The sequence below is a fragment of the Phocoena phocoena genome, chromosome 1 (genome assembly GCF_963924675.1).
Source record: "Phocoena phocoena chromosome 1, mPhoPho1.1, whole genome shotgun sequence".
Classification (NCBI taxonomy): Eukaryota; Metazoa; Chordata; class Mammalia; order Artiodactyla; family Phocoenidae; genus Phocoena; species Phocoena phocoena.
The window spans coordinates 4,517,739-4,538,497 of NC_089219.1; the positions used below are offsets into that span (position 1 = coordinate 4,517,739).

A 20,759-nucleotide genomic window follows, 5' to 3' on the forward strand; every position below is an offset into this window, starting at 1 on the left:
GCGCCCGGCAGTTCGGGAGGCCGCGACCGGTACCCGCCTTCTCAGATCAGCCCTGAGAGGAAATTGGGGGCGGTTTCCCGTAAAGGAGCATTCATGGCCGAGCTGGGAGGCACGTGGGTGCACAAAACGGGGAGCCAGGAACCATCAGGCCTCAGCGAGTGTCTCTTGCTGCAGGAACACGCAGCTGCAGGAGAGAAGCCAGGACCTGGGGTCCGTCTACACCGTCCGCTGTACACCACCTCTGGGTTGTTCCAAAAAGACTTCCTGAGAGTGCTGAGCGTTTGCTTGGGGGTGCGTGTACTGCAGTGAGGAGCTGTAAAGATGCTGCTCTGTTCCGTTGCACACCCTGTGCCCAGCAGTGGAGTCCAGGCCAAGTCGGTGTCACAAAATCCACCCAGAAAAGAGGGGAAACGTGATCACATCTATGTGCTCTAATTTTTTAAAATTATTTACTTATTTATTTTGGGGCTGAGTTGGGTTTTCCCTGCTGCGCGCGGGCTTTCTCCAGTTGCGGCGAGCGGGAACTACTCTTCGATGCGGTGCACGGGCTTCTCATTAAGGTGGCTTCTCTTTGTTGTGGAGCACGGGCTCTAGGCATGGGGGCTTCAGTAGTTGTGGCACGTGGGCTCGGTAGTTGTGGCGCACGGGCTTAGTTGCTCTGTGGCATATGGGATCTTCCCAGAGCAGGGCTGGAGCCCGTGTCCCCTACGTTGGCAGGGGGATTCTTAACCAGTGCACCACCAGGGAAGTCTCAATGTGCTGTAATTTCAGAGAGCCATTACTCCGTATGAGACTTGACTTTCTCCCAATTTTTTACAATATACATAAATTGCTTCTGTAGTCAGATTTTTAAAAATCAAAACCCGTGGAACTCAAGCTCGCCCATTTATACTGAAATAACTCATCCTGGTTACTCTTGCATTACCAGACCAGCGAGGCGGCCCACCACACATCTCTAAGTCCCAGGAACAGAGGGAGCTGACCGATCATGTCTATCATTTCAAGATTATTACACTAAAAGTTTCGTTTTCTAGTGTGCAAGCGTCTAGGGTCACCAACCCTATTTAACCACCATGTCTTCGCAGTATGGGTCCTGAAATGGATGGATTTCTTATGATGGGACCCGGGAGCAACAGCCAGCTTTGGAGCCTTAGGCAAGGCGAATTCTTTATCTGTTAAATGGGTGTAATAATACTCACCTTCCAGACCTTTAGGAAGATTAAGTGAGATAATGAAAGTAAGGGGCCCAGCACACGAATAAGTTAGGGCCTCTCTTCCTCTCTGTGGTCACCTTCCCTGCTCATTCTTTCTCTCTAAACAACCCTTCCCAGACAGTGCAATGGAATGAGGATTTCCTGAGGCCCTGCCCTACTTGTATAGGTGGGCACATCACCAGGAGAGTTGGAGACATTCTGTTCTTTTCTTTTTCTAATATTTATTTATTTGGCTGTACCGGGTCTTAATTGTGGCACTCGGAATTTTCATTGTAGCGTGTGGGAACTTTAGTTGCGGCATGTGGGATCTTTTAGTTGTGGCATGCTGGATCTAGTTCCCTGCATTGGGAGCGTGGAGTCTTAACCACTGGACCACCAGGGAAGTCCCCATTCTGTTCTTCAGAAAGCTCAAAATCTGATTGGGGGACAAATCCAGGACACAAAAAACCTGGCTCTGACCACCTGCTGGACTAAATTCCTAGACTGAGTGGTTCCGGATTAAATAGCTAGGTCCCAGGACTTCCCTGGTGGCGCAGAGGTTGAGAATCCGCCTGCCAATGCAGGAGACATGGGTTCGATCCCTGGTCTGGGAAGATCCCACATGCCGCGGAGCAACTAAGCCCGTGTGCCACAACTACTGAGCCTGCACTCTAGAGCCCGCGAGCCACAACTACTGAGCCTGCATGCCACAACTATTGAAGCCCGCACGCCTAGAGCCCATGCTCCACAACAAGAGAAGCCACCACAATGAGAAGCCCGCGCGCCTCAGTGAAGAGTAGCCCCCACTCGCCACAACTAGAGAAAGCCCGCACGCAGCACCGAAGACTAACGCAGCCAAAAATAAATAAATAAATAAAAATAAATTACTAACACATTGTTTTAAAAAAAGTGCAAACTTCCAAATTGCCCCCAACCAAGACAGTAAATCAAAACAATGTAGATTCCTAGAGTGGCAAGAATTAATGCCAGACTTAAAAGACCTAAAGGATGCATCGCAGCTTCATTCACTTGACCAGTCTGGTTCCTGAGAAACCAGATGGATCCCAGAGGACCCAGTTGAGTAGCTGCCCCAATTCCAGATAAGGTATCTTTTAGTTTACTGTTTGGTGGTAAAATACACATAAAATTTAGCATCTCAACAATTTTTACACATGCAGTTCAGAGGTATTAAGTACATTCACAGTGCTGTGCAACCATGACCACCATTCCATCTCCAGAACTCTTCTTATCCTGCAAAACGGACACTCTGTACCCAGCTGAATGCTAACTTCCCATTCCCACCCCCGCCCAGCCCAGCCCCCAGCTGCCCCCATACTCAGGAGTGGCCTCTTTGCTGAAGTATATATATATATATATATATCTTTTTTTTTTTTTTTTTGCCTCACCATGGGATCTTAGTTCCCCGACCAGAGATTGAGCACCATGCGCTCGGCAGTGAAAGTGGCGAGTTCTAACCACTGGACCGCCAAGGAGTTTCCGCTCAAGCAGATTGACCCCCCCCATCAGGTGAAAGGTATGAGGCTATTGACTCAAACACAGGGAATCAGAACCCTTGGAGGTGGGACTCAGAAATCTGCATTTCACAAGCTTTCCAGGTGGTGCAAAAAATTGCCGTGAATGATGTCAATGTTTGTGTGAGTCTATACCTTGTAATATTTAGCCTGAAACGGGTGGAGGAAGCAAATGGAAGGCATTTGTCTTGTTATCGTCATTGAAGGAGACCCAGAGCCCATTCTGGGTAGAGGTGGATTTACCATGAGGCTGCTGAGGCTTAAGCTTGGATCGCCCACAAGCAAGGACAGGTAGTAGAATGTTCTAGGAGGGAGTTCCCTCACAGTCCAGTGGTTAGGACTCTGTGCTTTTACTGCCGAGGGTCCAGGATTAAATTTAAAAAATTCTAGGAGCAGGGGGAGGCCAGAATTGTCACCAGGAAGCATATTTATGGAAGCATGTTGGTAAATTGCTTAAGGAGAAACCAAAAGGGATGGGACATCAACCTGCAGGCACCACTAGTTTGAAGTGACTCATTTTTTCCTTCTGAATAAATATTCACTTCCATCCTAAATCTATACTCATAATTTTACATGTTTTCTTACTTAGGGCCTCAAAATGTAGTCCCCATAAAACCTGAATCTGTCTCTGATTTCTGAGGTCCAGAATGGTTCTTTGTTCTTTAAGAACTTTGTCCTGTGTTCCCCGAGGTTTTTAATTCACCGAGCACCAAGACAGGCGGCTCTCGGGCCCTCCCTCCAAACAGAACCAGCGGCAGGCATATGTTCAGCTGGAAATCTCCTTCCTTAGCCCCCAGGCCAGGGAACCCCTGGCTCACAAAGCGCGGTGGTGGGACCAGCCACCAGCCCTTGCTCCCTACTGCCCCCCAATGGCCCTTTGGTGACAAGACACCACGTGTGCACCTAGGGTGTGCCCTCTAGCGCCCTTCTCACGCTCCTGAAACCATTCAGAGTTTTATTACAGCTGCTTTAAGTGGCTGGGGCTTTTGCCAGGGCCTCTCAAAACCCAGAGTGAAACCAGTTCCTCACTGGGAACACTCAGTGGGTGGCTGCCTTCTCCCCAACATCGAATGCCCGAGCAGCTCTCTGCAGCGTGGCCACCTGGCTGCACAGGAACGCACACGCGCACGCAGGCACCCAGCACCCCAGAGATGCACCCACACGGGGAAGGGGGCCAGGCAAAAAGTAAAACCAAGGGAAATAACACCATTGGGTGGGTTAGTTCTCTGGACCGGCTATAGCAAGCTGGTGTGTGTGTGTGTGTGTGTGTGTGTGTGTGTGTGTGTTTTAAATAACCAATTATTGCTTTAACAATCTCTCGTCACTTTATTTTTAATTTTTTGGCTGTGCCGCGTGGCATGTGGGATCTTCGTTCCCCAACCAGGGATCGAACCGGCGCCCCCTGAATTGGAACCACAGAGTCTTAACTACTGGACCACCAGAGAAGTCCCACCCTGGTGTGTTTTTAAAAAGTAAATATGGGGGACTTCCCTGGTGGCTCAGTGTTTAAGAATCTGCCTACCAATGCAGGGGACACGGGTTCGAGCCCTGTTCCGGGAAGATCCCATGTGCCACAGAGCAGCTAAGTCCGTTTGCCACAACTACTGAGCCTGCGCTCTGGAGCCCACAAGCCACAGCTGCTGAGCCCGTGTGCAACAACTACTGAAGCCAGAACGCCTAGAGCCTGTGCTCCACAACAAGAGAAGCCACTGCAGTGAGAAGCCCGCACACCGCAACGAAGAGTAGCCCACACTCGCTGCAACTAGAGAAGGCCCGTGCACAGCAACGAAGACCCAACGCAACCAAAAATTAATTAATTAAAAAAAAAATTAGGGCTTCTCTGGTGGCGCAGTAGCTGAGAGCCTGCCTGCCAATTCAGGGGACACGGGTTCGTGCCCCGGTCCGGGAAGATCCCACATGCCGCGGAGCGGCTAGGCCTGTGAGCCATGGCCGCTGAGCCTGCGCGTCCGGAGCCTGTGCTCCGCAACGGGAGAGGCCATAGCAGTGAGATGCCCGCGTACCGCAAAAAAAAAAAAAAAAAAAAATTAAATATGGAGACTTCCCTGGCGGTCCAGTGGTTAAGACTCTGCACTGCCAATGCAGGGCGCACGGGTTCGATCCCTGGTCAAGGAACTAAGATCCCACATGCCTTGCGACAAGGCCAAAAAAAAAAAAATTAAAAAAAAATAAGAAGTAAATATGGCTGCTTATTGATGTTTCGAGTAGGAGGTGGCTGCCTGCACATGATGGGGACGTGCTGCCGCTGTCTCCAGAGTGGTCACCCCAAAGCACAGTGGCAAGGATTCTTCAAAGCCACAGATTTTTCCAGACGTTCCCCGCAGGCTATGTTCATCCTGATCCTATTCCAGATAAACCAGTGGAAGACTCATCCTGAGAGTCTGGGCTTCACAGGTGGAGCAGAGTAATTTGTAAATGTTTATTAGAGGAGTCCTCCTTGGCAACCTGCTCTTTATCCTCATGGAAACGAGATCTGCCCTCTCCACATCAACTGCTGCGAGGGGACAGGTGGGGCCTGGCCCCAGCCTGAACTTCCCCGACAGCTCAGTGCTCTGATGGTCCTTGGGTCATTGGACGATGTCACCCACTGGTTTATGAGACATGGGAGCCTTGCCTCTAACCAAGCGTGATAACCAGAGTTAGACTCAGTCATGGGACCAGAACAGAGAGGACATTGCAAGAGCTGTTCACTGGGCACTCTGTGAGCCTTATAAGGATCCTTAAATGCCCCCGAGTGAGGCGGCTTCCCACCCACGCAGAAGAAGCCTGCTCTGCCCTCGACTCACCTTTGGCCATGAGACGGGGCTCTGGGAATACCTGGGGAGCTGCCAGGGGGAGGCGCCTGCAGGGGCCCTGTAGGGGAGGGATGTGGGCGTCCCTGTTTCACAGGCCCAACTCAGAGGACCAGCTGAGACCTTCTAGGCAGCTCTTGCACGTCCCTGCTGGGAAATTGGCTTCTCGCCTCAGGCTCAGAGCCTCACCCACCCAGGCATGTCTCAGCTCCTTGCCAAGGCCTGGCTGGCCTCTGGCTCAGATCCCCAGAATGCCTGACCCTGTGTGTCACTGGCCTACCTACACGCCCCGTCCCTGACTGCTTGTATTGTGGCTTGATTGGGGTCAGATCAACGAGAGTCACAGAGTTGGGGACCCAGATGGGGCTCAGAAGCAAGCAGTGGTGGAAAGGAGGAGAGGGGCCTCTGGTTGGTCAGTTTTTACCGAATTTCGACACATACTGCAAGTTCTTATTTAAAGGGACAAGGAGTCTGCCCAGTTTGTGCCGATGGATGGGAGTCCTTGACCCGAGGGGGAAACTTGAACTCTCGCGGTGAGCGTGGGCTTGTGGGTTACGTGGCCCCCTCCACTCGTTCCTGGCAGCTCAGGAAAGCAGGCTTGCGTTCCCAGGAACGGCCCTCCCTACTCTCCACACCCTTCCCCACATTTGTCCCAGGGAGCTCATGCTCTGGTGTGGCAGCTTTTCAAAGTGATATTAGGGCTCGGGGGATAGGAGTTGAGACAACAGCCAGTCTGTCGGGGTTCAGTAGAGTGTGGGCCCATCACATCACCCTTTCGTTGGTTCACGATGTTTATTGAGGACCCACGACGTGCCGAGTTCCTTGGGGACAGAGCGGTACACTCAGCCCTAGCCCTGCCCCGCAGGAGCTTACAGTCCAGCCAGCTGGGCCCAGACAGGCAGTAGGACAGCCCACCTTGCTGGGGGCTCACCCTGCTGTCTTCACATTGACTTCTTCAGTAACGCCCACCGCTTCCCCACATCCTGCCACCAGAATCAGTGCCATGGTCATCATGGGTTTATGTGGCATAGCTCAGTTTAGTGACCCCCCCCCCCCATCAGCTCTATCTTCTTGCTCCTAGTGCCCTGGTCCTAGTGCACAGGCTGTTGGACCGGGGACCGGGGGGAGGACTCGCAACCTCCCACAAATGCTCAGCGAATCCCCATGAGATGCTGGGAACACGACTGAGAGTGGGCCACAGATGCTCCGGCCTTCTCCTGGGATCCACAGCACCCCACCACTGCTGGGATCCACAGCACCCCACCACCACCACTGGACCTTTGAAGGCTCTCTGGCTTCCATGGGGAAGAAAGAAAAGTCTTAAGAACAAGTTGCTTCCAGTTATCTGTCCTGACAGTGGCAGAGAGCAGTTCAAAAGAGAAAATGAGAAAGGCGGATTCCTGTTCCTTAACCTGCCGTATCACCCCTTGAATTTCTGCTGCTCCAGGACATGGGACCTGCTCACCTCACACTAGCACCAGCTCTGTGCTGGACCTGGGCCCTTCAGGGTGGCAAGCTTCCTTAAGGCCACAGGGTACCCTCATTCTTGTCCCACCCCCTTCTTCACACCCCAAGACCACCTGGCCCGGTGTGTGGTACACAGGTGTTAACTTAATGCTTGGGGAAATAAATCCTCCCCAAGACTACCTAAGGAAGCCCCCACCCCCAGGGACACAGAGCCCTGGCTGCATCCTGTCCCTATAATTAGAAGCTTTAGGCAGGGAGCCCAGGAGTGGAGGTCATGGCTCCCCAGCCTTCAAAGCCCCTCAGACCATTGCTGCTGTGTGCCCAGAGGTTACCAAGCTGAGCTGGCGAGAAGGCAGGTTCAAGCAGGGCTGGGAGGGTGGTGACCAGTCAGAGCAGAATGCTGCACCTGGCTCAGGTGAGCTCCTGGCCCAGCCCTTGGGCTGGTGCCAGCGCTGGGGCAGGTGTGTGGGCTGCCCAGGCAGCAGTGGCTGGCCCAGCTCTTTTTCTTCTCCCTGCAGCCACCTGCCCCTTCATCTCTAGCCCAGACACTCCAAGTTGGGGCTGAGAGTGGGCCTCTCCTCTCATTTCCCGAGCCTCCATGGAGGTCAGTCTGCCACACAGCTCACAAACATCCAGGTCTGGCCAGGTTGTAGGTACCAGGCTGGTCCCCCGTGGTGGGAAGGAAAGCCGCCACCAAGAGCTTCCTCAGTCTGTCCAGCATTCCTGGTCCCACGCTGTCAGCAGGGTCCCGTGGGCCAGCCAGGGGACTACCAGGGCCGCCAGAGGCCTGGGTCCCGAGGAGGTGCAGGTGGCAAGGGCGCGGGCGGCGGGGAGGGCGCGGGCGGGCCGCAGGAGTCCCCCGCGCGCCCGCTGTCGGGGGTGGCGCTGGCCGCCCTCCGGCGCAAGTGCTCCAGCAGGCGAGCGCTCGCGGCGGGCTCCAGGACGCGGCGGGTGTGTAGCACGCGGGACAGGCGCGCCAGGCAGGCTCGGTAGCCCTCGCGGTAGCTGTCGGAGGGCGCTGCGGACGGAGAGCGGCGTGAGGCGCGGGGTGGAGTGAGGGGCGCGGGGCGCGGAGCCGGGCCGGGGCGGGGCAGGGTCACTCACTGGGCGCTGCCGTCGGGCAGGAGGACGCAGGCAGCTCCTGCAGGAAGCGCACGGTCATTTCCAGGATGTCCGCTTTCTCCAGCTTCGAGAAGTGGGAGCTCTGCGCCCGGCCACGAAGGAGAGGGACAGAGAAAGGGACAAACAAGACAGAGCTCCGGCAGGCTGCCGTGAGTACCACGCTCCCAGGAGCTGGTGTCGGGCCTGCCGTAGCCCGCGGTGGGTCGGCTCCGCCGAGCCTGTCCTACCCGAGCTCAGCCTTGGGCGCCGCGCGTTGTCCCCTCGTCGGCTTCTCCGGCAAGGGCATCTCGGCCCGCCAGGCCTCCTCGCCCCGCGCCCCGGGAGCCCCCTACTCCCAGCCCCAGTGCGCCCGGCCTGTACCCGAGCGCCCCGGCACTCACCTCCCTGCCCAGCAGCGACAGGATGAGGCCCTTGAGCTGGCTCAGGCTCTCGTTGATGCGCGCGCGGCGGCGCTTCTCCAGCAGTGGCTTCAGGCTCTGCAGGCGGGCGCGAAGGCCGCGGTTACAAGGGTCGCCGTCCAGGCCCCCGCCCCCGCCGCTCTGCGCCCTGCCGCCAGGCCCCAGCTCCTACCTTGCGCAGCTCCGCCGGGTCCCCTGCCCTCCGAGGCAGCCCCATGCTCGGCGGGAAAGCGGCGCCGCTGCCGGGCCCGCGCGTGGGAGACTGGTGCCCGCCCAGACACCGAGCGCAGACCGAGGCCCGCAGAGAGGTCTGGTGCGCGGCGCGAGCGGGCGCCAGTGGAGCGCGCGCCACGCCCGCAGCCCGGCTTTAAGGAGGCAGCGAGCCCGCTCCGCCCCGTGCCGCCCCGCGGAGCCAGGCCGCCTGTGGGTCCCACCTCCACCTTTGTTCCTGCGCGGGGTTGGGGCGGAAGGGGGCACGGCGGAGGCCCCGGGTTCCCGCTCCAGGCCTTCGAGTCCCATCTGCTGCGAGCCCGGGGCGCCCTCCTCCCAGAGCACCTGCAGGGGTGCGTGTGGGCGCCATCGAAGCCCTCGCTGCCCTGACCCTCGGGCAGGAGGCGAGCGGGTGGCGCCAGGCCCTTGTCCCTTCTTGTCCAACGCCGCCCTTCTTCCCTCATTCGGGATCAGCGCCTCCTCTGAGCCCCGCCCTGGGCTTGGGCAGGTTACCCAGCGGCGGCAGGACCCCCAAGTCCCGGGCCTCAGGGAGCTACCACTCGGGTTTCTACTATGGGGAGGGACTCGGCCCACCAGTTGTTCTGCGGGGCTGTAAGGGGAGACTGAGGCCCGGAAAGAGACCTCAACTTGCTCCGGCTCTAACGACTGGAAACTGGCCAGGCAGAACTAGGACCCCGGTGGCTCCATAGAATTCTCCGGCCCTCACCGAGTTAGGGACCACCTGGTTCCCCTGTCCTCGGTTTTGAACGGGGAAACTGAGGCCCAGAGAAAACGAGGCGACCCAGGAGCGCCCGGAGCTCATTTTCATTTCACTGTCTCCAGCTCCGGGCTCCCACCTACAGGACCGGCGGAGCTCACGTGACGGGCAGGGCGGGGCAGTCCTGGGCGCCAGCTCTTTGCTGCCCATCTCCTCCCTCCGGGCCCGCCTCCTCGCCGCGTAGATGGTGCTGCCGCAAACTGGCTGGGCGTCCCCCGCCCATCTGCTCGGGACTGCCCTCCGTCAACCGGCTGGCGGGGCAACGGCCAGCACGGCGGACTGCCGGGCCGACCCGCGGGCGGATGGCGGGCTGGACCCACCTAGCCGGGCCGGGAGGAGGAACCACAGGGCGGAGCCGACCGGCGCTGTCCTGGGTGCTGGACGGGGCCCCTCCCCTCCGCCGCGCAAACCCCATCTCCGCGCCCCACCTTCGACGCTCCGCCTAAGTCCCCTCGGCCGCGTGCTCCCCAAGCAGGGCTTGAGAAGACCAGCGCGCCCATCAGGAAGGAGCCCGGAGCATCCGGGCGAGTGGGAGCTCACGCCACCCGTACCTGACTGGCCACCACTTATGGAGCACATGCTGTATGTCAAGCGCCTTTTGGCCCTCCTTTCCATTATCCCCCTAACAGTCCTAACTACGAGAATAAGTCAACATATCTAGCGGAGCAGAGCCTGGGCATGCCTGAGCCACTGTCTCCTCAAATTGAATCGCTGAGCTCAGGGTACCTATGGGCCGGCCTCCTCCAAGGTTATTAAATGTCCTCTCTCTCTCTCTCTCTCTCTCTCTCTCTCTCTCTCTCTCTCTCTCTCTCTGCCACACGGCCTGGCTTGCGATCTTAGTTCCCCGACTAGGGACTGAGCCCGTGTACTTGGCAGTGAAAGCGCGGAGTCCTAACCACTGGACCACCATAGAATTACCTCATTAATTATTCTTTAGGGGCTCAAGAAAAGGACTTCATGGATCCTTAACTGATGCCCCACATGCCACCCCTGGCCACACACACTGGCTCACTCAGCTCTGTGCCGACAGGCCCCCCTGCACCAACATCTACATCCTTGCTGAGATACCCTGAAACTAGCTCCTGGGGAGGAAGATTCTTTCTAGAACATCCCCCTCCATGCCTGTGGACCACGGTTTGAAGCCTGGAGGGTGGGGAAGCAGACTCCATTTTCAGTTACCCCAGATCTTAAGTCTCTCTTGTCTTCTCCTATTGCTGTTCCTTTCAACCAAAGGATTCTGGGGGTTTTGCTGGTTACCTGGAGGAAGAAGTCAATTATAACCAGGGGAACTTAGGTAAGACAACCGAGCGGACAGGGTATGGGGGTGCAGGTTTTAGGGAAGCTGGAACCACTTAGGGTACAGTGGGGACACACTCCACCTGGGTGCCTGCTCTTGGGTGGGGGGAGAGGTCTGAACAGGTGTTTTCCACACAACAGGTGGGCAGATGGCCTGATCCCAGCAGAAGAATGAGAGGAAGCATCCTGGTGGGGGAGGGAGCCCCTCAACTGACATCTGGAGTGTGGGAGACATTGTGGGTGCTCTGGGAAAGGGGAACTTCAGGTGCAGAGGGAAGAAGGGCACAGCAAGGTCAGCCTCTGTGAGTGTCAGCCCCTGAGCGTTGCCCCTTTCTATTTGTGCCACTGTGGACAAGATACATTAAAAAACCAAACCAAACAAACAATTTAAAAGAATGAAATTAGAACATTCTCTAACACCATACACAAAGATAAGCTCAAAATGGATTAAAGACCTAAATGTAAGACTGGATACTATAAAACTCTTAGAGGAAAGCATCAGCAGAACACCCTCTGACATAAAGCACAGCAAGATTTTTTTGATGCACCTCCTAGAGTAATGAAAATAAAAACAAAAAATAAACAAATGGGATCTGATTAAACTTAAAAGCTTTTGCACAGCAAAGGAAACCATAAATAAAACCAAACAAATTAAAAAAACAAACAAACAAACAAACAAACAAAAACCTCCCTGTGCCTCAGTTTCCCCAGCTGTAAAATGGGTATAGTGTTGTACCTCTCTCATAGCATCCCTATGGGGCTAAATATGCAGGTGAAGCCTGGCATGGTGCCTGGTAAGCAGTAGGGCTTCCCAAAATATGTTCTTGCTGGCGTGGGTTCGCTAGAGATGCTGAGCAGGACCCCGTGGACCCAGTGCGGCCCAGAAAGGACAGAGAAGGCCTGGATCTCAGCCTGACTTTGAGTGGCATCCTCAGAAACGAGTCTGACAAGATGGTCAGCAAGGATGAGTGCTCACACGTGACTTTTATGGAGATGTCTCTATCAGCAGCGGGAGCGGCTCAGGGTTGTCTCTCCGGCCTTGCCCAGTGCCATAGCAACAGCACATCACCCCGATCTGGACCCCAAAATGACAAAACCATGTGACAGTTGAGGGTGTCCAGGACCAGGGGAGCCAACATGGGAGTGCAGGGATTTTTTTTTTTTTTTCATGGAGGAAGCACAAGGGAGGGGCCCTCAAGATAAGCCATTTAGCTCTTTGTCATCAAAGCACCCCTGCCACTCGCAGGCCTCAGGGTACAGCTCCGCTCGGTGGGCTAGAGGAGGGCGGCTCTGGCAGGCACCAAGAGCCAGTCGAAGCACTGAGGCTGACAGGATAAGACGCCTCCCTCCCCTTGTCCCCTTGGGTAGGGGTCCCAGACCCCAGCCGTCATAGGTCCCATGGGAGAGTGAGGCAGGTCTGGCGTGGTGAAAGTGGCTGGAAACCCACCTGGCCACTCAGGTCCAGAGGCTCCAGTTTAGGAGGGTGCCACGGAGCGCTGGAGCCCATTGCACGTGGCGCCACCTGGTGTTGGTCCCAGGGACTTGGATTCCCACTGTTCCTGGAAGCCGCTTCCCTCTGAAGCATTTCCAGCACCATCCTGTACCTGTCCCGCTACCCGCTGGGTGAAATAGCCCAGTGCACAGCCCTCACGGGGCTTCAGCGGGGAGGTGGGGGTGACGGGGAGGGCGGGCAGGAAGGGCACAGGATGTTTCAAAGTTGCCGATGTGCTGACTGTGCTCCCACAGCTACACAGCTCCCATCTTCTAGCAGTTCTTCCTCCTGTCCAGCCTGCTGTGCCTCCCTCCAGCTCCCACGAAGGGCTTCCGGCCAAGCAGGCAGGTGGTTTGGCGCACGTGTGCTCTCCTGGCCCGCTGCCCTCCCAGGGCCATCCTGCCCCCTTGGGGAGGGGTCCTGGCCCTGCTCTCCGGGCAACTGCTCTGGCGCACCTCCCCATTGCCCCCCAGCCCTTGCTTTCCCGTCTCTCTCCATTGGGCAGCCCCGGGCCCTCAAGCTCACGATTGACTGCCCCACCTCAGACAGCCAGCCAGCGGCAGCTCTGGGTGCTCTCTGAGGCCAGGGTCTCTAGATCTGGAAACCAGAGCCCACCAGGCATTACTCTCCTTTTCCCCTTCTCTCCCTCCCTGCCTCGGGGAGGCTACGTGAGCAGTTCTTGGAGGTCTGGAGGGACCGAGGAGGGCTGAGCGCCCAGCACCCGTGGCCACCTGCCAGGGCATAGACCCAGAGCCCCTGAGGGACTTGTTAGGCCTGTTCCTAGCGCACGGCCTTTGCCCTCGAAGTCTCCCACACCTGGAATGCGACTACGTACGCGCCTTTGAATAAAGCCCAGCCCACCGCACCTCCCCTTTCCCCGACTGCCCACGTAGCCCCTATAACTTACTAAGTCCCCGTTTTCCTGCTCTGATCACACTTGTCACTCTCTGGAACTGCGGTCATCGTTTGCTGGCTCGTGTCCCCCAGTGCCTAGGAACTGGCACTGGGTGGATGAATCAGTTCGTCTGGGGGCTCTGCCCGCCAGCGCCTGGACGGCTCTGATCACCGGGGTCTGCTTTTTTTTTTTTTTAATATTTTGGCTGCACGGCGCAGCCTGTGGGATCTTAGTTCTCCGAGTAGGGATCGAACCCGCGCCCCATGCATTGGGAGCGCGGATTCTTGACCACTGGACGACCAAGGGAAGTCCCGGGGTCTGCTTTTCGACCGGAGGTAAATATGGAGAGAAGTCCCTGGGCGCACCGCCTCTGTCACCGGAGTCCGGCCCTCGGCGCTGCTGCGGCTGGCGGGCGGCGGGCGGGCGGGGGACTCGGACAGCGGCGGGCGGGGCCGGGAGGAGGCGGCGCGGGGGGCGGGCCCGAGGCTTAGGCTGGGCGCCGCGGGGGCCCCCAGCCCCAGAGCTCGGCGGAGGCGGAGCGGAGCGGGCGAGGCAGCGCGGGGCCGAGGCCGGGCCGGCAGCTGCTCCGCCTCCCCACTCGCAGGCCCCGACGGTCGCGCCGCGGGCTCTCCCGGCGCCCGAGGACAGACGCATGGCGCCCCGGGAGCCGCGCTGAGCCCCGGGTCGCGGCGCCGCGGGCGGCACCATGGCCCTGGAGCAGACGCTTCAGGCGGCGCGCCAGGGCGACCTGGACGTGCTGAGGTCCCTGCACGCCGCCCGCCTGCTGGGGCCCTCGCTGCGCGACCCGCTGGACGCGCTGCCAGTGCACCACGCGGCCCGCGCCGGCAAGCTGCACTGTCTGCGCTTCCTGGTGGAGGAGGCCGGTCTGCCCGCCGCGGCCAGCGCGCGCAACGGCGCCACGCCGGCCCACGACGCCGCCGCCACCGGCCACCTCAGCTGCCTGATGTGGCTGCTCTCTCAGGGAGGCTGCAGAGTGCAGGTGAGTCCGCGCCGCGCACGGGGCACCCGGGGGGGCTTCCTCCCCAGGAGAGAGTTCTGGTCTGGAGCCCTCGGGTCTTAAGGGGGGGATGGGCTTGGGAGCTCCCTCCAGAGGGCTTGGGGCGGGGTGGGCTCCCCGGGTTGAGAGTTCCCCGGGCAGATGCCCTGGCAAGCCCTGGCCACTGCCTAGAAGAGCATCTGGGTGATAGGAAACCAGAATGGAATGGGGCTCAACTGGGGGGTGGGGGAAGCACAGTGATCCAGGGAGTCCTGGAGAGTGGGCAGGGGAGGGGGACAAAGGGCCTGGAGTCAGAAGCCCATGTCCTCCAGGATCAGGTCTGGGAAGTGGCAGGGGGCCGGGGTGGGGTGGGGGCGGTTTGCACAAAATCCTACAGCCCACCCCAGGCTGAGGTGCCTGTGTCCCTAAGGCGAGGGGAGGGTGGGGGCTGGTAATGGGGGGGCCTCCCAAGGACCTGAGCTGATCCCAGGACATCGGCACCTTCTGGCCTCCCAGCTGCTTCAGGACAGCCCGAGTCTTCCTGCCCTGAGACCCCAGTAGGTCTCAGTCAATGGCCACCAGGCTGGTGTTAGCCAACCTGGCCTCTCCTGAGCTGGAGAAGGCAGCTCGGGCCCTCACGTGTAGCTCTCCTGCTGAATCCTGCTGGACGCAGAGCATCTAGCAGGTTCCAGGCCCGGGGATTCAGGTGCGCCCCTGATCTCCGGGAGCCGCCAGTCCACGGGGGCAGTGAACAGCAAGCACACGGTCTAGAAAGTAAACCACGTAACGCCAGGTACTGCTAGGCCACGTGGTGGGGAGCGACGGGAGCTGCGTGGGCAAGGTGGCCTGGGAAGGCCCCTCTGAGGAGTGACCTCTGAAGGGAGTCTTGGCTGATGGGAGGGAAGTGGCCAGGTGGCGACCAGAGAACTCCAAGCCCAAGGAGCAGGGAGTACAAAGCCCTGAGGGGGTCGCATCTTGTCCTGTAGCAAGGACAGCAGGGAGGCGAGCATGTCTGCAGCGGGCTGAGGGAGGGAGAAAACCGCAGGGCCAGGTCCTAGAGGGTCTCATAGGCTAGCGTTAGGAATTTGCCCGATACTGTGGTTGTAGGGCAAAGCCAGTGGAGGGAGGAACGGAACTGATTTCCCACTTACAAGGACCACGGTGTTAACTGGATACAGAAGGCGAGGAAGCAGGGCTGACTCTGAGCTGGCTGGCTGTGTCCTGGCGGTGCCCAGACCCCATCCCCCCACCTCCTGGCCTCAGGATGGCCAGGCCTCCCATCCCACCCTTCCTGGGAGGTGGCCCGGCTCCTTATCTCCGGGCTAGCTCTGTTATCAGGAGTTCCTGGCACATGGTCCCTGCCCACTCTTTTGGGAGGTGGCACGCCTCCCCGATCCCGGTGTCCAGCCTTGGCCAGAAGCCTCCCCCGCCCAAGGAGCAGGCGGCCTTGTGCCCGGCTTATCAAGTCTCCCACCCTCTTGCCCCAGTGTGTGTGTAGGGGGAGGATGACCCAGATCCGGGGCCCTGCTCAGCTCAGGGAGATAAGCAGCTTTAGGGTACGGGCCATAGCACGTGAGGCTCCTGGGGCCCACGTAGCTGTTGGAGCTTCGAGACAGGTCATAGGCCTGTGATTCTCTCCTTACTGCCACCCTCACCCAGAGGCGCAGAGCCATCAGGACTCCCTGGAGCCTCAGACCCACAATCCCCAAGGCCAGTGGGAAGTGAGGGCCTTTCTCAAGAGCTGGGGCGCAGGGCATACTTCACTATGGGCCTGTCTGGGTCACCTCTAGCCAGCCTTGTCCCCTGGGCTCAGGAGGACAAGCTGCAGCTGTCTCTGGTCTTCCCCAGGCATTCCACACACAGAGGAGTCTCAGCATTGTCCTCCGCTTCCTCTGGACTGTTTTCTCTGCCCCCCCTTCCTCCCTGCCTCTCTTCTTGCCCAACAGCCGGTCTGTTTGCCCCCCACCCCATAGCCCCTAACTGTGACCTCCCCGTCGTGCCCCTGGGCCCCGTTCCCTCTGTCCCCTCTTTTCCCTGCATTTCTTAGAGGAGCTTCAGAGGTTCTCATGCTACTGAGATTCACCTTCCTTAAGCTCAGGGTCTCTCCAGCACCCCCTGCCTCGGCCACACCTGTTCCCAAATGCCCTCTCTCTGGGCGGGGGCGGAGGTGGGCGTGCAGAGCAGCTTCCCTCCTCTGACGCCGGTAACCCGTGCCAGCCTCCACGGCTGCCCCACCCCCTTCCCCGAGCCCCTGCCCAGCTCCCTGCCCACCTCTCCGTCCCCCCACGTGCTTGGTGCTGGGAGCTCATTCTGTTCTAGAACCGGTGCCCACTGTCCCAAACTCCCAGCCTCTGAGTCCAGCCTTCTGGATGTCTGTCCGTCTTGGCCTGCAGGTCACATAAACAGCATTTGCCAAGCCCCTCCCACAAGAGACACACATACCTGGATGTTCACGGAAGACTCATTCAACACTTCTGGGCCTAAACCATCATCCCCTTTGGGGTGCCTGGGAGGGGTCTTGCCCAAACCCTTCCCAGGGGCTGCCTCCATCCCACACGTACCACCACTGGCTGACTGCCCCGGCCCTGCCCACCAGTAGCCAGCGGCAAGGACATAGCCTGTTCGGGGCGGGGAGCTGGGAGCAGGGAGCCTGCTGGTGGTGGGGCAGTTCTCTGCACTGAGATTGGGTCATTGGACATGCGTCAACCCGGAGGCCTCTCCCTTTGTGAGACCTGGGGAGGAAGAGAGGGAGGAGGCAGGGGTTGGGCGCAGGGGCTGCTCCCCCGACCCCTGACAGCAGGGCCCAACAGCCCACTCTTCCTGGCCCAGCGGCTCCCTCAGGTGTCCCCTGAGCACCTGGGTGACAGGCAGGTGCTCCTGCTGGGGCGATGACAGCGTGCCCTGCGGGCCTCAGAAAGCCCAGCATGGATGGCACCGTGCTGCCGCTATGGACTGAGCTTCAAAGAGGGCCAGTTAGGTGCCCGAGGACAGAACTGCCCCAGTGGCTGGTGGGATGCAGGACGCGGTCCGAGCGGGGGGTGGGGGCAGGACCAGGCCTTAGGACTAATGGGCTCTCCTCCCACAGGACAGAGACAATTCTGGTGCCACAGTCCTGCACCTGGCTGCCCGCTTCGGCCACCCCGAGGTGGTGAACTGGCTGCTGCGTCACGGCGGTGGGGACCCCACCGTGGCCACAGACACAGGCGCCCTGCCTCTTCACTACGCCGCCGCCAAAGGAGACTTCCCCTCCCTGAGGCTCCTCGTCGGCCACCACCCTGAGTAAGGACCCTCCGCTTCGGGGGGCCTCTGGGTGGGGCGGGCCAGGGCTCTGGGGGGTGCCTGTAGTCGGCCGTGCCCCTCCAGCACGCCAGGGGAATTAGTGCTTCTGGGCCATCCCCGTGGCCAGGGGCCTGGCCAGAGACAGCTCCCACCGAAGCTGAAAGTTCTCCCCTCCTGGTGGGCAGACACAGGCCCCAGAGCCCTGCAAGCAGACACTCCCCCGGTACGAGCTGCACTCGAGCCGCAGCGGCTGTGCACGCAGACCCTTTGTTCGTCTCCAGGGTGCTTCCAGCCCGCAGCAGGCGGCCCTCCGGCTCTGATCTGTGCCAATCTGCAAGACTGTCCTAAGTGGGACGTAGGGGTGAAGAGCGTCTCCTCAAGCCCCAGTCAGGAAGGAGGGGGAGCCATGTCAGTTACCCAGCAGTGATGGGAGACGCCCCCTGCCAGACCCCCACCCTGCCTCCTGGGCCCTCAGCCCCCGCCCGTCAGAGGGCAGCTTGTCCTGTCCTGTGGCCAGCCAGCTCATTCCCACTCGCCAGGGGGATGGGGCTCCCGAACCTCCCCGGCCCTCGCGAGGAGAGCGGCTGGTCTGAGAACGCAGCTGAGCCCCAGGGTGGGGTGGGGTATGCAGAAGAATGGGGTTCACTGAAGAGCACGGGAGTCGTGGGGACGGGGTCCTGGGGGAGGGAGGGAGCCAGGTGCACCCAGAGGGAGGCAGGGGTCCTGGGGGAAAGCCACCCAGACCCTGTCTGAGGGAGTGGGACATCAGTGGCCCTGGGGACCCAACAGACCGGGGCTCTGCCTGGTGACCTTCGTCAGTTCAAGGGGGTACCTGGGAAATAAGTGGTGACAGAGGACCCAGCCTCAGGAGGAGAGCAGTCACAAGGCGGGAGGGTCTGTCCTTACCCCTGGCTCCACTCCTAAGGACGCCTGCCCGGCCACTGGGCACCAGGGAGCAGCAGGAGGCCAGCCTGGCCCCGTGGCCCGCTGGCAGCGTGGCTGCGTCTGGCAGCCCCTTGGGTGCAGGCATGCTGGTGTGGATACAGAGCAGCTCAAAGCCCCCAGGCCGGGACCAGGACGGCTGAGCCTGGCTCGTTCTTGCTAAGCAAGGGGTTCCCTGGTTTGATTCGTGTGAGACCAGCCGGGGGTCTCCTCACAGCCATCCCTGCCAGAGGCCACTGGGCACCACTCTGGCGTGAACCCTCTGCTCCTGGACAAGCTAAGGTCTGGGTCACACCAAAATCAGTGGGATTTCAAGGAGGAGGCCCCAAACACCTTCGAGTGCGGGCTCCCAACCTGCAGCCATCAGCACCCTGGGGGTCTGGTCGCAGACTCGACGTAGACTCCCCAGGTAGGGGCTGGGGCGCTGCCCCTGTGCGTGTCCCCACCCCCCACCCAGGTGGTTCTGACACCACCCCCTCACTTATCACTTATCACGGAGGACACTGGGGCCCTAAGAGGAGAGAGACGGGCGGTAGTCATCCTCTCGCACCCGCCGGCCTCCCCCATCACGCATGATGGGCCCCAGGAGGTCAGGCTGGTGGCCATGCCAACTTAGCTCCAATGGTGTGAACTGAGGGGGCTCTGCCCCGCCCCGGGAAGTGCTGGTGGGGGGCAGGGGTGAAGCCCCAGCCTGGCCCCTGAGCCCCTCCTCCCTGAGAAGTCTGGGGCCTAGGATGAGCCTCCATGGGCTGGGGTTCCAGCCTTAGGAAGGCTCTGGCTGTGCTGGGGACACCCTCGAAGGCTCAGGGCCGGGGGGACCCTGGTGCTCCCAGGCCAGGCTGTGGTGCTGGCCGTGATTGGGCCCTGGCACCAACTCTGTGGCCACCAGCCCCCCGTGAATCTCAGGGAAGCGGACAGGAGGCCTGGGGCTCCGTTCCCACAGTGACGACGCGTGACCTGGCTGATAAGGAGGCGCTTTTGTGTGATTGCCAGGCTGGGCTCAGGCAGGAGGGGGTGCTGGGCATTGAGGTAGGGCCTGCTGGCGGGGGGCTTTGGGGGCCAGTGCCCACACCCTAACTCGGAAGTAGAGACTCATGCCCTCCAAGGCTGGGGACCCCAGGGCTGGGAGCTGGGGAGGGGCAGAGGTGCAGGCTGCCCCAGGCCACAGGGTGCAATCAGGGGACCCAGGCAGCCTAGCTTTAGAGGCCTCCGTTGCCCTGCTCTCCTGAGCCTCCCTGGCCTGCTGTGAAACACGGTGAATTATTCACAAGGGCTCAGCTCTCCCTGGCGGCAGGTGATGGAGGGAGAGCTCCTACCGCTGGGAAACCCGATCCTGCCCGGGAGGCTGTGGGCAGCCATGAGCCATGGCCATGACAAGCTACAGAGGCGCAGGAGGGCTGGGCGGCCTCCGGGGAGGCCCAGCTAGTGGTGGGCTGTACCTTGGGGAATTAGAAAGGGCTGCAGGAACGGCCTGTACCCACTCACCCCTCCTCCAGTCTCTCCCAGTCCACCGGGCAAGTCTTCCCAGAGGCAGAGGAATTGCCACCGCGACCTCAGGGGCTGCTGCCCCATGGGACCCTCCCTCTGAGCCCCCTGCGGAAAAGAGTCCATCTAGAGGCACGGGGCCGGCAGGAACTGGGCTGGGGCTGTTTCAGGCCCTGGGTCTGAGGGAGGTAGAGTCAGGAGGGTCAGCCCTCCTGGCCAGGGGCACTAGTGGCTGGAGGAGCAGAGCCACGAGTCCACGTCCCCATTTGGGGCTCAGAAGGGACAGGAGCAGGTAGCCCTCAGAGCTCCTGACCATCCTGCCAGCAGGGTCCTGGGGCCCAGGAACCATCTCACGCCTCGACCATGTGCTTGCTGGGGGCCTCAGTAAGCAGAGGAGAGCCCTGGGCTCAGCTGGGACCCTTAGGCCTGAGCACTGAGGCTGGGGAGGGCTGGGGGCAGGGCCCACCGTGGTCTACCAGTCATAGAGAGCTGGAAAACCAGTCTGCGCAAAGGTTTCGGACCAGCTCCCACCTGCTGAATGCCTCCTAGGGGTCTGACACCAAGCAGTAGTCTGAGCCTCACCTGCTACTAGGCAGTAGCTCTGTAATCAGCCCGTTTTACAGATTGACTCATCTAACTAATGTTTCTTGAGCACCTGCTCTGGGCCAGGCAATATTCCAAGTGTCAGGGGATACATCGGTGAACCAAACAGACAAATGTCCCTGCCTCATGGTGCTGCAGATACAGAAATGGTGTCTCCGAGAGGCTAACTGACCACCCGGGGTCCCACCAGCTCCCTGTGTGGCCTTGGCCAAACTGCACCTCCTCTCTGGGTCTGTCTCCCATTCCTGGGCCAGGCGCTC

At 59.7% G+C, this 20,759-nt stretch overlaps 2 protein-coding genes across 4 annotated transcripts in view; one reads left to right on the plus strand and one right to left on the minus strand.

Moving 5' to 3' along the window:
• Window positions 1-7,769: 7,769 nt before the first annotated feature.
• HES2 (hes family bHLH transcription factor 2) lies at window positions 7,770-8,739 on the minus strand. Its single transcript, XM_065896834.1, has 4 exons — window positions 8,695-8,739; window positions 8,505-8,600; window positions 8,107-8,206; window positions 7,770-8,020 (listed from the first exon to the last, which is right to left on the minus strand). The coding sequence occupies exons 1-4, from the start codon at window positions 8,737-8,739 to the stop codon at window positions 7,770-7,772; spliced, it is 492 nt and encodes a 163-aa protein (XP_065752906.1).
• Window positions 8,740-13,899: 5,160 nt separating this feature from the next.
• ESPN (espin) overlaps window positions 13,900-20,759 on the plus strand; it is a 30,777-nt gene continuing 23,917 nt past the window's right edge. For all 3 annotated transcript variants that reach the window (XM_065884774.1, XM_065884783.1, XM_065884793.1), the window contains exons 1-2: window positions 13,900-14,193; window positions 17,276-17,469. In XM_065884774.1, coding sequence (XP_065740846.1) covers window positions 13,900-14,193; window positions 17,276-17,469 — 488 coding nt within the window. The remainder of the gene's footprint in view (window positions 14,194-17,275; window positions 17,470-20,759) is intronic.